At 40.4% G+C, this 14,621-nt stretch overlaps 1 protein-coding gene across 8 annotated transcripts in view; it reads left to right on the top strand.

The window, feature by feature from the left end:
- The window catches only part of DCUN1D4 (defective in cullin neddylation 1 domain containing 4), a 68,905-nt gene extending 57,097 nt beyond the window's left edge, over positions 1 to 11,808 (top strand). For 7 of the 8 annotated variants that reach the window (XM_033425451.2, XM_033425453.2, XM_033425456.2 and 4 more), the window contains 3 exons: positions 6,008 to 6,112; positions 8,287 to 8,389; positions 8,498 to 11,808. In XM_033425451.2, the coding sequence (XP_033281342.1) occupies positions 6,008 to 6,112; positions 8,287 to 8,389; positions 8,498 to 8,553 (264 nt within the window). In that variant the 3' untranslated portion in view covers positions 8,554 to 11,808. The remainder of the gene's footprint in view (positions 1 to 6,007; positions 6,113 to 8,286; positions 8,390 to 8,497) is intronic. The other variant, XM_033425452.2, reaches the window with a different exon arrangement.
- The last annotated feature ends 2,813 nt before the right edge of the window (positions 11,809 to 14,621 follow it).

Below are 14,621 nucleotides of genomic sequence, written 5' to 3'. Positions count from 1 at the left end.
AGGCAATTAAAAATAGTACTTGGTTGTAAAGTTATATTATTTTTCTCCTGATTTTACTTTGACTTGAACTTATGTGTAGTCTTAGGGATGGCAGAGAATCTTGAAACTTGAGAGTTGAAAGAAACCACAAGAGGACACTTGGTCCAGTCTTGTCACAATGCAGACGACAAGGCTGAGGGCCAGAGAGGAGGGGACAACACGAGGGCCTGGGCTCTGCCCCTGAGTGCAGACCGTGTCCTCTCCGTGGAGCCACACCACCTTCCTGACTCAAACTGTCCACCGTCCTGTGGTGTCCTGTTCCAGGAAGATGGTGGGGTAGAGACTCAAGAGCTGAAATGGCCAGTTCCTTCTGCAAGTGGAATTTTGTCTGAACCCTTTTATGCTTAGCATTTTCCCCCTAATGTAGATTTTATTTATTGTATAAACAAATATGGTTGTATGGATTCCTTAAGTAAAACAGCCGTTTTTGCCTTGACTCCTTTAAAAGGACCTAGTGAGAATAAGATTGGACAAATAGAATGAGATAAAAAGACTAAATATAGTGAATTTTTTGGTTGATCTGGGACTAGTTATTAAATATGAGTTAAATTTGTTTTTTCTGCATTCTCTGGGGCAGAGACAGGGTACTGTGCTGAAAGCCACAGAGGGTTGCCTCTTGGGGTTCTGAGAAGGATGAATGTTGGGCTGAGTGAAGTGCTGATAGCAGCAGCATCTTGGCATCTGGCTGAGAGTGGACACCATGAATTGACGGTGATGCCGTTATTGGAGATCTTCCAGCAGTGCTGCATCCGACAGCCTTGGTGTAGGAAGGCGAGAATGATGGGGAGGACTGAGGCAAGGCCTCAGTGGGCTCGGAGGTGGGGTTGGGGAGATGGGAGCTGAGTGGAGCCCTCCCACGTGACTGAGGTGGAGAATTGCTGGATGGAGAGAAGGGAGGCCTTCAGGGTGAAGGAGAGGAAGGGCAGTGAGCAAGAGAAGAATGGGAGATTCCTCTAGGGGCAAGTCCTTGTTTTTCATTCCTTGCAGTAAAGCTTGAAGAAGTTGTAACGGAGGGTTTTGTGGAGGCCGAAGGTACCAGTGGGAATCCCCCTTCCTGAGAGGTGATCCTGTGACAGTTAATCTCTTGTTACAAGTCAGTCCTCACAGCCTGTCCCTTGATGCACCCACTTTTCCAGGTACCAGTGCTTTTGTTTAGTTTCTGAGGAGGTGTTTCAAGAAAGTGTAAGAGGTCACAGGTGAAAGCCAACGTCTACGTTGCTTCCATTTAATGGAATGGTTGTGGATGTTACTCATAGAATTTGCGAAGGAAAATTTTGCTGGGTCTTGTGTTCAACACCCCCTGTTATCAGAGAACTCTGCCTAGCTCTAATCTGACATCTGCTCTGACCATTTGATTCATTTTCTCTTCTAACCTGAGTCAGTTTCTTACTTCTTAACCGATGTGTTTGTCTAATTTCCCTTTCCACACACCCCCCAACGCACCAGACACACACACGTACGTACTTCTCTCTGCTTCTACCTTGTACTTTCATTGTAAATTATGAGGAAAACAGAAGGTGGGCCTGGGCGAGGACAGAAGTAGGAAGAATATGAGGTCATCTAATCTGAGGTCTGTTACCCTGGACATCTTGTCAGCTTTACCTTTAAGATTACTGTTCGGTTATTGCCCAGATTTGCTCAGCAGTTGTTTGTGAAGCGAATTGGACTGTGTGTCTCTTAACATTGAGAGCTGTCTTCCCCCCTTCCTTCTCGGGGAGGTGGATTGGTAGTACACGATGAAATGCTCAGGCTTGGAATCAGACTCCTGGTTCAAGCCCCAGCTCTTATCGATTGTCATTTCATTCCTCTGCCTCAGTTTCCTTATTTATAAATTGGGGATTATAACAATGCCTATCCTAATACGGTTGTTGTATTAAATGAGTTTGAAGTATGAGGCACTTAAAACAGTTTCTGGCTCAGTTTAAGTTCTCAGTAAAAGTTAACCACAGAATTAGAAATAGTTGTTGAATTATTCTTCGCTGACATTACTTAGGTTTCAAATAATAATTTACCTTCCAAGAGTAGTGCATACAGTAATAGAATCTATGCCATACAAAACACTGTGGAGAGGCTATGCCTGTTGGCAGATCTTTCTTTTTCTTTTGTTTTAAAGGAATTGTCAGTAGTTGAGCTTAATCAAGTAATTGCCTTGCAAACATTGTTATTTGAAAACTATGCTGGGGTAAGTTCTGAGAGCATCATGGTTTAGTTTCACTTTTCCCAGTGGGAGGGCACTCATGGGTTTTATGACCTTTTTGCTTGTTTTTAATGTGTATTAAAAAAAAAACTCTCATTCAAAAAACTGATTTGCTGTATTTTCAGCTTTGTAAACAACCACTTTAAGATTTGAGTTCTTTAGCGCTATTTTTGCCTTATGTTTGTTGAACTGTGGTAAGGAAGACTGCATTTTCTCTTTCTATTTTGTAATCCTGTGGTCTCAAATGAGAGTTCCGTGACCTATATTACAGGTCTTCAGTGAAGACCTTTTGATTTCATGTACTGATTTATGACTTGGTTGTTGCCATTTAAAATGTTTGTGATCATGGGCATTTATATACTGTTTCTCAAGTTCATCTAGTCTCTCTCGAAAATCTTAAGGATTTCTTTTTTAATGTTGAAGATTTTTTCTTTATAATTTTAGTAATTCAACATTCCCCTTTTCAAGTGCAAGTCTTTAAGCTATTAAAACTGTGAAAATTGGAAGTAGATCATTTGACACAAGGGTCGATGATACAGCATATCTGGATACCTAGATGTTTGAAGATTAATTTTTGTAATATATTTATATTTGCATATTGACAATTAACTGTTTAATTACTTTGATTCAGTTTGTGTCATTGGTGCCATTTAAGAAAAAAAAAGCTTAGTTTTCACATCTTGCAGGAAGACCTGTGTTGGAGACACAGTCTAACATAAACAAAGGCAATATTTGTTTTCATTTTTGAACGTCAAATCAGAACTTGGTAAAACTTCATTATTCTCTACTCTACATTAGGTGTTAGTAGTCTTTAGCTTGAGTAGTGCATTCCATATACGAAACATAACTTCATAGAATATTCAGAGAAGGATCCTTTGGTCTTGCAGCTGCAAATAAGAGGACTGATCTCATCTGTAACTGAATTTTAAAATCTGTGTTTAAGGAAGACCACAAGGCAGAATCTAGTTGTGTATTGTATGGGGTTAGTACATCTTTGGTGTGTGCATAGAACCTGTTCAGTTCCTATTATTATTTGAAAAATAAAATTGCTTTTTATTTTGTTATCTTAGAAAATGAAAGTTAAGAGGCAGGCAGGGAGAAAAGTTTCACTTCTTCTCCTTTAACCTCAGTGGGCCTTCTGGGGATGCTTATTGACTCTGGACAGCCTGTCTCAAGGTACTTTCTGCTTAAATTCTGACCTGGAGATGCAGAAATCTGCCACTCGCTCCATGGTGCTCCACGAGCAGAGTCCACAGCGTTGGTGTTGACAGTGTACTATTTGAATTTCCTGCGAGGGGTTTCTAGATGTCTTTGCTGTATTCCTTGAATTTGTTAAGGTGATTTTTTTTTTTTTTAAATACTTGTAATGTTGATGGCTGCTTCATAGAATTCTGGGAGATTCATTTCACTTTTAATTGGGAAGCCCTTTGAGAATGCCATTAGGATCATTGTCAGAGAACCCCCTGGGCATGTCTCCATTTCGCTGTTCAGTAGCTGTTTGCTCTGGGGTCTCTCAGCTGTGCTGTCCCCAGGAATTCGGAATGCCCCCAGTCATGGTCATTTGCACGTAGCCTCACGTCCACCCACAGGCAATGTTGGTTATCAGCGAGATGCCACTGTTGAGATCGAGAGTGCATCCATAATATCTCTCTCTTATTTGCTAGGCAGAAGATGGTGTTAGTGATTGCGAGCTGCTGGCTGGCACCCTTGCAGAGCAGGAGTAAGTGAGTGCTGTTCAGCTTTCCAGTCCTGTGAGTCTGATGCCTTTCATCCATGTTTTGGCATCGCTGCCAAACACATGCATTGAAATCCTTCATGATCATCAGTTTGTCAGATGATTGCACTGTTTCAAAGAGTCTGTCCAGGTCCTTTGTATCTTTTTTTTTTGTCACCTTAGTGTATGTCCATTGTGACGGGGACATGGATGATGTTGGAAGAAGGCACAGTATGTTATCAGGGCGAGACTAGCGACTTTAGATTGAGTGAAGGATTACGAACTCCTCCAAGGGAGAGCATTTCCAGAGCGCCCGTGCCCTCAGCCCAGTGCTGCCGGAGCTGTTGTTCAGCAGGTGACCTGGGGGCCCGGTCCTGAGGTGCCGCGTGTGTTTTCAACAGTCCCCTCGTTTTCCTTGTGGATGCTCCATAGTGGGGTGTGCTGTTGCTGCCACACCCACGTGACACGGTGAGAGGAAGCTTTCCGTTTCCTTGCACAGTGCACCGCAGAAGCAAGAGCCCGTGCAGTGCCACAGACCTGTGAGGCTTGGTGGCAGAAGGTGGGCCCCCTCGAGGGCACCTTTCCTGCCTGCCGTCGTCCTCTCCACGGAGTGAGTACTGCAGCCCTGAGCAGGATGATATGCGTGGCCGGGGACCGCAGAGCAGGCTGTAGAGAGGAGGCCCCTACTGGCACTGCACTGTGGAGTGGGGGTCCCCCGCCATCCTCAGACTTCTGTTGTGTGGCCAGAACAGGGAAGGCTGACTCGGAGCCATCTGACCTGGTCTCGGTGGGTGAACGGTCGTTGTGCTGTACCACCAGGACCAAAAGACAGACCCCATCACACATCTTCCCGAATCTTCATCTACTTTGTTGGCTGTTGAGCTAGGCCCTTACATTTGCTGTATTGTTTAAGTCCGTCACTTTAAAATTCAGTGTCACGGCCAGAAATTCTCTGTATACTAAAGAGCACTTCACTGTTAGAATCCTTGCGGTAACAATTTTTTGAGGAGGTGTGTGTAGCTGCATATGTGGCTGACAGTGGTGGTCACGGCATCACCCCGTAATTTGGTGAACATCTAGATTCCACCCCATGTGGGATAGCCAGGCACTTTTCCTTTTCCCTTTGTAGAAAAGTACTTTTGCAAGTTGAGATACCACGAGGAGGCTAGCTCTGGATATATAAAGTTACCACCTAGGGTCCCACGTCCTCTGTCCTTTTGCATAGAAACTGCCCACCTGTAGTTCCCGAATGGAACTTTGTAAGAAAGCTCAGTGAGAAATTAGGATTCTTAATTGCGAGTATAAGTAAAATGAGCTTAATCTGCCCATATTCAGGTTTATGTAAATGTGTTTTCTGGATTCCTTATGCAATGTTGTCTTTCACTTGACTGTTAGTCAGGGGTGTTCTGCTAGGAGATTTCACATCCAGCGACTCCAAGGTAAGGACTGTAACAGGTAGACAGACTGCTTTCTCCCAGAGTGGGGGAGTGAATGCATCCTCTGATTTGGGAAGACCCTCCAGAGCCCCAGCATTCATTATGAGCTCAATTTAACAACATTTTTAGGTTACAAGAAAAACATTTACCAAAGAAATAAAAATTGGTGGAAAAATGATTTTTATCAAGGAAACCTGATTCCTAAGCATGGAATTAGAAACCTTTAAACTCCATTTAGTCAAGTTACGGGCTTTGGGATCAGTAATTATGATGTTGATAATAATCATAAATGTCAAACAGCAAGTTACAGATTTTTATTTATTGCATGAAATAATCATATAGAGATTGTTACCATGTAACTAATGTATTTTGCATTAGGGTGATCAATCAGTTGACATGACTCTTTCTCACAGTAAAATTATATAGTACAAAACCGTTTACTCTTCCCACTGTGTCCTGACTACCTCCCCTCCCCCACCTTAGTCTGAATTCAGGGTTTTTATAGTGTATGATAAATGAGCTGTTTACTAATTTTTTTGTTGAAGTAAAACAGAAATTTGGATTATTGGGATTTATTATTTGGGGGCACCTGGCTCATCCTTGTTTTTGTTTGTTAAACAGGAAAAGGACCAGCGCAGCCTAGACATAAACACTGCCAAGTGCATGTTGGGACTGTTATTAGGAAAAATCTGGCCCCTTTTTCCAGTTTTTCACCAATTCTTAGAGGTACTAAATTGTTATTTTATGGAATGTATGTTTGCTTGCTTAGAACAACCAAGTATACTTTATTTAACTCTTTTATGTAATTTTCTGTTTGTTGTACTTTTCTGCCTGTAGGAACTGTGGTGATGTAATTGCTGTCAGTGAGCACTTCCCTGCGTTCTGAGTGTGCCCGTGTGTGCATTGCATGTGCCGCATCGCTCCCCAGTACAAACACATCAGAGACAGCGCGGCTCTGTCCTTTCCTCTCTTGTCCCCATTTTAAAAGCTAGTTTTTGTTTAGATTTCCTGCTCTTCATAAAAAGAGTAAAACAAGATTTACTTTCTTTTGTGGCTTTAGGTGAAGTTCTACTTTTCTGAAGCAAAGGTTAGAGAACAGCCACCTGCCTTCTCACTAAATTAAGCTTGTAATGTATTCTTATCTACGCTTATCTCCAAGTAACTTGGGGACCTAGATCAATCTAAGTGGCAAACTCCTTCAGACAGCATCTCCTGCAGTTTAAATTTTCTTCACATTTGTGTAAGAAGTAATCCAGCACTTTCCTCTCTCATTGTCGTTCGTTTGCTTTAAGTATTAGTGATAGAAATTTTGAGCTGTTGGTTATTAAGAACTGGCTTTGTTGCAGTGAAATAACTCTGCAGGACCTGAAAGAATCTGAGATGTAAGTTTGAGTTACATGGGTTGTCATGTCATACAGAGCATCCTTCTTGCCCTCCAGTCCCAGGCCCCTTTAAAAAATGCTTTCTGCTTGAAAGGATGAGGGTGTTGCATCTTTGAGAAGATCCTGGGCCTTCCCCTGACTCCAGCTTCACTCTTGAAATGATCTTCCTTACAACTTACTTGGTGTAATGGTCCAGAAAAACTTCCAACTGAAAGGATTCTTTGAGAACTATTACTAAAAATTGCTTTTCGCATTACTAACTGGGACTCCCAAAGAAAGGTATAAAAACTAGTTTTTAATATAAGAAGTACTTGTTTACTTGTACTTGTGACAACCCATATTTACCGGTGATCTGTTCCAGTTTCTCTGACAGCCTTAAGAAGTGTTAGCTTTGTTTGGAAAATGAATAGAAACAGGTTCCTGTTCTCAGAGAGTTGGGCAGAATTTGAGCCCGGGTGTGAAGGGTTCTGTAGCTGAAGACCTTGCCGCCAGCAAATTTGACTTCGCACAGTTCCAGGGGCACCATCAACTGTTTCGGTGACTGGGTTTTGCTTTTAGTTGCTTAGAAAGTTAAACTTGTGGTCTGTGCTTTGTTCTCTCTCTTATATTAGTTTGCATTTTTCTTTGAAAAGGGCACAATAATCCTTTCATTTGAGCTTTTCTTGTGTTTGCATCCTCCAAACCGTTGGTGCAGCTCTCTTTGCTTTTAAGTACTTGTTTTGTTTTCCAGTGTTCCTGATTTTAGTGGCGAGGATTTTTAAACATTGTTGGACTGGGTTTTATTTTTAAATCTTTATACAGGAATACTGTATTTTAAAATATGCACGTGGCATATTTCTTGTCTGGGAGGAAGAGAAAAACTAGTTCATCGCTATTCTGAGTTCTTTTATGATCAGAGTCAAGTTCTGAATTATTAGAGGAGTAACCCTTCAGTGGCTAGACCGCCTGGTCCTGAGACCGCTTGCAGCACTTAGCGAGGTCTCGCTGAGTCAGCCCACCACTGCGTGCGCTGTAAGCTAACAGTTGACAGTGAGCATGCCGTTCATGTCAGGGGCTATTAAGGGGAGCAACTCTTTATTTAGCACTTACTGTGTGCCAAGCACTAAATAAAGTACTTTACGTGAATTAGAGAAGTTATCTCTTTAAATCCTTGCCACATCTCTGTGGGATAGGAATTATCGCTCTTTTACGTAAAAGGGTTTCTGCCAGTTTAGAAATTTCACTTCTGGGGGATGTAAAATTGTGTTTTTTGATGTATTTGTTGTTTTGTGTTGAGCCCCCATAATATTTTTGTAATGAAAATTGTCATCTGAAGCTCCCCTCTTGCTCTCTCTCACCCTTCTCCTAGATTAGGGCTGACTTCCCTGGTGGTCCAGTGGTTAGATTGGTGCTTAGCGTACCTCAGATGGAAAGAGTTAACCTTCGTGAACTTTATTAAGTTGATTGTTACAGCAGTTGAAACCATCTCATTTGTTAATTGTGTGTGTCAGTAATTCATACTACTTTTCCCTCCACCAGCAATCAAAATATAAAGTTATTAACAAAGACCAGTGGTGCAATGTGCTAGAGTTTAGCAGAACAATTAACCTTGATCTCAGCAACTACGATGAAGATGGAGCATGTAAGTACGGGGCAGGTGTTCCCCCGCCCTCCCCCCGCCCCTGCACAGTTGCTCATCTGCCTCATTGTGAGAAGCCTCATAGCCGTGTTGTTCTCTCTCTCTCTTCAGGGCCAGTTTTGTTGGACGAGTTTGTGGAATGGTATAAAGACAAACAGATGTCCTAGGACTTTATGCATAGCAGCGAGAGAGTCACTGTTACCACAGTTATGTCAACCATTAGCCATAAATTGCTGTTTGTATCCAAGCGCATGCTGCTTTTCTTGCACTGTCTCCCTTTGGCAGGGACGTGTTGGTGTTTGCTATTGAATGGGCCAGCTCTGCTTGCTGTGTAGCATTGTTCTCTTGGAAGGCTGCTTTGCAGTTTGTATTTACACTACAGATTGGTGAATTTGCCAACGTCCTCACTGTGATTATGTGTATATTGCTGTTTAAATTTTGTATATGTGTATAAAAAGAAGAAGCTTCACCTAGAGATTATTTCTGCAAAAATGTATTGTAAAATAATTTTTGTGGCATATTTCTAGTCCCTTTTTTCAGATGAACCAATTATACATTTATTTGGTCTCAAATGTAGCATTTCAGAAAACAAGACAGAACAACTGTTACCATATGCAAATGTTGCCAGAATTAACCTTACTGTTTAAGAGGCCAACTTTGGAAGGAGGTGGGAGTCATAACTTTTCAGAGGCATATGCCAAATATAATTTGGTGTACTTAAATATTAGCATTTTTAAATGATGGAAGTTAGAATAATTGAACACACAGATACATACTATGCCACAAGTCATTTCTACCATGCAGGGTATAGGTTTTGATTTTCTAATGTGAAAGCTAGCGTGGTTTGCCTATAGGTACAGATGAACAAATTAAAATTGCATCTTTTTTTTTTCATTGGTTTTAAACTTTTGTAAACAACTTTAGCGTGTTTTTTTTTCTTTTCTTGTGCATTCTTCTAGTCAGTGTTTGGTCTGCTGATGCTTTCTATGCCGTTCTAAGTAAAGTTTATTTTGCCGCCTCCACGATAACCTAGTGGTTTGCTGGCAGTTTATAACTGCAGAGCACCTTTAGCTGTGGCTTGAATTTTTAGTTAAGCTTTCGTGGTGTTTAGTTCTCTAGTTTTGAGGGGGAAAGATCTATACTATAAGTGAGAGGTGTTTTGTTTTCCATTTTTGTTTCTTTCACGCTAGGCTTTTACTGGCAGAATGTCCATTGCAGGCAGTGGACACGACACCACCAGCATTGGGCTAAAATCTCTATTGCACGGTAGGACCTTTCCTGGAGGGGCCGCTCATCATTACCTGAGTAATGTGTACAGAGAGGTGATAGCCATTATTTATGTGGATGAGGAAACAAGAGTAAACAGGATGGTAGTTTTAGGTTTGTACTTTATGTCTTCTTTTTTTTTTCCCCCTTGCCTTACCCTTCTCAAGGAAATGTATAAATAACATGTTTCTCCCTCAACTATCTGGTGCTATTGAATGACTAATTTAGTCCCTAAAGTTTTGTGAAAACACAAAAGTCTAACGACTTAAACCAAGTGAAAGCTAATGGTGCATTTAAACAAGTGAATGCCTAGTTGTGAGCAAAATCCATGATTGAACGTGCAGCGGTTGGAAGAGGTTCCGATTGTTTCAAAATCTGGCCCCCAAACCTTTTGGGTCAAATGTGAACCTCTAAATGGCATTAAATGAGTAAAGCACACGGACAGTGCTACTCTTGACCATGATTTCACAGTTTTTTTGCCAACAGTGTTCAGATTTTCATATATTATTTTTTTCCCTAACTGAACCACCAAAGACAGGAATTTTGTATGTATATACAGTGTGTGTGCATATACAAAATCATCATATGGTAGAATGAAATTACTTCCTTTTTCTACCGAATAGAAAGGTTTGGTTTGCTGTGAAATAAACCAGAAGTTGGAAAAACTCTGTAGTGATTAAGCATACTTAACCATTCCTTGTTGAGAAGTTGTAGACTCCCTTCTACCTTACACATTCACACCAGTTTGCACCAGTTTGCACAAATTCCTATCTGCAAAGCATAGAAGATGTTGAGCAAGCACTGCTCCTGAGACCAACGCGTTGAAAGGGCTTCCGTTCTGATGGGCACCTGCTACTCCAGTGGCGATTGGCCATAGGCAGGTTCCAGTCTGTTGAAAACTTGAGTCATTTTCAGAAGGATCCAATAAAGTTTAAAAATTACACCTTAAAGGCAGCAGTTCTTAAATTTGATCAACTCTAGTTTTGTTTAAAGCAAATATAAATCATAGATGAAATTGGTTTAAAAGGTATTGTTAGAAACTGGAGACTTTTTTAAACACTAAAGCACAGTTAATCCTAAAATAAAAGGATTGTTACAGGGAAGATGTTACATTTTAACCACAATGGACATTTTGATGATAGGGGTTTTGGAAAAGCCAAGTAAAAACTATTTCATGATGTACCTAATGTGGAAATAAGTATTCCAAAGGGATAATCTTGCGTATTTAGAGAAGTCCAAGTAATCTTTGAACTCCCTTGAAAAATAAATCTTTGTGACTGCAGAGTGCTTGCCCTTGGTTTTCTTGATTCTGTGCAGTTATTTTTAAGGGGAAGAAGAGGGGCCAGGGTAATAAGACGCTTTTTCTTAAAAATGTCCCTCAGTTACATAAGCACTTGTTTATGGGTGAATGCCAAGTGAATGAGGGTGCCTTTTTCTGGTTTTTCTTTCTCACCTACGTATCCCCCTTTTCTCTTTCCATCATGTTTTGAACTCCACGTTGCAATACTCTGTCATAATAGAATGCAACTTTTAGATGTTTACTGCTGCGGTAGGTTGGAAATTTCCTTATTTGATTTGCCATAAACACCTTCTATAACATTACATGCAGCTTATTTGAAGCATGACCTCTGAATTAAGTTTTTATAAATCTGACTAGACAGACCTCTAGATTCTGGATTAACAACAAACTTCTGTTGCCTCTCAGTCTCCATCTTAACAGTGCTTTTGAAGTTTATACAGAAAGCTTTAAAAGTTAGTTTGTGCCCTTGGTTTTTATTCTTACAACTGCTAAAATACCTCTGTACGCCTTATCTTTTATTCTTTCATACATTGTATAATAAATGTATAGAATTCATTGACCAACTGAAAGGTTGGGTGTCTGTAAATGAGACCAAAACGTGGGTTGCTTTTTTTCATGAAGTCATTTCTCTTGGGGGTTACTGTTAGTGAACAGCAGCTAACCTGTAACTGTGAATGCTTCGTGTCGTCAGTATTTGCATTACCTTCATAAACGTGTGCAAGTCCTGTGACTCCCAGCTTAACTGAAATACTGTTATGCCATCTAACTTGAGTACAGCAAACTGGTTTTAGGTTTTAATGGAATTGATGTAAAACGATACCCCATAAATAAAAAGTATTTGTGTTTGGTTTCAGAACTGATTTGTCAATTCTTTCTTCTCTTCTCTGACTTTTTCTTTAAAAATCACTTACGGTAGTTTCAAAGTATTTCGTTTTTTAATCTTTTTTGCTTTTCCCCAACTTTTTATATGGAAAAATTTCAAAGCTACGGAAAAAACGCAAGAATAACATAATGAACACTCATATACCTATCACCTACGTTTTCCGTTGTTCACATTTTGCCACATTCTCTGTGCCACTCTGAGAGTGTGTGTGTGTGTGTGTGTGTGTATGTGTATGTGTGTACTTCTCCCTATAGATACAGAGATGGAATTTTTTCTGAACTATCCTAAAGTAAGTTACATTATGACACTCCATATTTTGAAACAAGGGCATTCTTATAACCGCAATACACTGCTCACACTCAAGAAATATAACACTGATACAATACTATTACCTAATATACAGTCCAGATGAAAACCTCCCCCTTGGTACCAAGAATGGCCTTGAGAATTATTTTATTTTTAATCCAGGGATAAGCAATGCATTTAGTCGTCATGCATCTTCAGTTTCCTTTAACTTAGAATAGTTCCAGATACAGTATTTTAATAAGACAGTACAAACAGTCCTCAGCCAAAGAGGAAAAAAAACTAAAATTCTTTTAATAAAATTAAAAATTTACTACTGTGGAGTATTTCTAAACATCGAGCTAATAACCTAGTGCTTACCATGTGCCAGGAGCCAGGTAGAAATGACCATTTTTACTATCTCCAAGGCTACCACCCACTTAGTTTGTAAGTGTGTGTCAGCATTGGTCACCACTTTCTAAAATTGTCCTACGCTAGAATCTTACTTCCCTGTGGCGGGGCCTCCAGCTCAGAGTGGATGCCCAGAAAATGGATGAGGAAGGAAGCAAGTCACATGGCCAGGAATTGTCAGGACCTAAGAAACCTTGTGTAGAGATCAGAGAATCCAGGAAGGACTGATACAGATGTTAAGATTTTTAGAAGCTTGAAAGCAAGAGAGGAGGTAGAGAACAAGATTCCTAAAAAACAGGATCCAGGTACACACTTTTATTTATTTTTTCCTTGGGGGCCATTTTATTTCTTTAACATCTTTATTGGAGTATAGTTGCTTTATAATGTTGTGTTAGTTTCTGCTGTATAACAAGGTGAATCAGCTATACATACACATGTATCCCCATATCTCCTCCCTCTTGCATCTCCCTCCCACCCTCCCTATCCCACCCCTCTAGGTGGTCACAGAGCACCGAGCTGATCTCCCTGTGCTGTGTGGCTGCCTCCCACTAGCTATCTATTTTACATTTGGTAGTATATATATGTCCATGCCTCTCTCTCACTTCGTCTCAGCTTACCCTTCCCCCTTCCCGTGTCCTCAAGTCCATTCTCTACGTCATCTTTATTCCTGTCCTGCCCCTAGGTTCTGCAGAACCATTTTTCTTTTAGAATCCATATGTATGTGTCAGCATACAGTATTTGTTTTTCTCTTTCTGACTTACTTCACTCTGTATGACAGTCTCTAGGTCCATCCACCTCACTACAAGTAACTCAATTTCGTTTCTTTTGATGGCTGAGTAATATTCCATTGTATATATGTGCCACATCTTCTTTATCCATGCATCTGTCAGTGGACTCTTAGGTTGCTTCCATGTCCTGGCTATTGTAAATAGTGCTGCAGTGAACATTGTGGTACATGACTCTTTTTGAATTATGGTTTTCTCAGGGTATATGCCCAGTAGTGGGATTGCTGGGTCGTATGGTAGTTCTACTTTTAGTTTTTTAAGGAATCTCCATACTGTTCTCCATAGTGGCTGTATCAATTGACATTCCCACCAACAGTGCAAGAGGGTTCCCTTTTCTCCACACCCTCTCCAGCATTTATTGTTTGTAGATTTTTTGATGATGGCCATTCTGACCGCTGTGAGGTGATACCTCATTGTAGTTTTGATTTGCATTCCTCTAATGATTAGTGATGTTGAGCATCCTTTCATGTGTTTGTTGGCAATCTGTGTATCTTCTTTGGAGAAATGTCCATTTAGGTCTTCTGCCCATTTTTGGATTGGGTTGTATTTTTTTTGATATTGAGCTGCATGAGCTGCTTGTATATTTTGGAGATTAATCCTTTGTCAGTTGCTTCGTTTGCAAATATTTTCTCCCATTCTGAGGGTTGTCTTTTCGTCTTGTTTATGGTTTCCTTTGATGTGCAAAAGCTTTTAAGTTTCATTATCTTCCATTTGCTTATTTTTGTTTTAATTTCCCTTTCTCTAGGAGGTGGGTCAAAAAGGATCTTGCTGTGATTTATGTCCTAGAGTGTTATGCCTATGTTTTCCTCTAAGAGTTTGATAGTGTCTGGCTTTACATGTAGGTCTTCAATCCATTTTGAGTTTATTTCTGTGTATGGTGTTAAGAAGTGTTCTAATTTCATTCTTTTACATGTAGCTGTCAGTTTTCCCAGCACCACTTATTGAAGAGGCTGTCTTTTCTCTATTGTATACTTTTGCCTCCTTTATCAAAGATAAGGTGACCATATGTACATGGGTTTATCTCTGGGCTTTCTGTCCTGGTCCATTGATCTGTATTTCTGTTTTTGTGCCAATACCATACTATCTTGATTACTGTAGCTCTGTAGTATAGTCTGAAGTCAGGGAGCCTGATTCCTCCAGCTCTTTTTTTTTTTCTCAACATTGCTTTGGCTATTCGGGGTCTTTTGTGTTTGCATACAAATTGTGAAATTTTTTGTTCTAGTTCTGTGAAAAGTGCCGTTGGTAGTTTGATAGGGATTGCATTGACTCTGTAGATTGCTTTGGGTGGTATAGTCATTTTCACAATGT

This window comes from Orcinus orca, chromosome 4, assembly GCF_937001465.1.
Source record: "Orcinus orca chromosome 4, mOrcOrc1.1, whole genome shotgun sequence".
In the NCBI taxonomy this organism is placed as follows: Eukaryota; Metazoa; Chordata; class Mammalia; order Artiodactyla; family Delphinidae; genus Orcinus; species Orcinus orca.
Note: the sequence above shows the minus strand (reverse complement) of the source record. Positions and strands in the feature narration are given on the sequence as shown.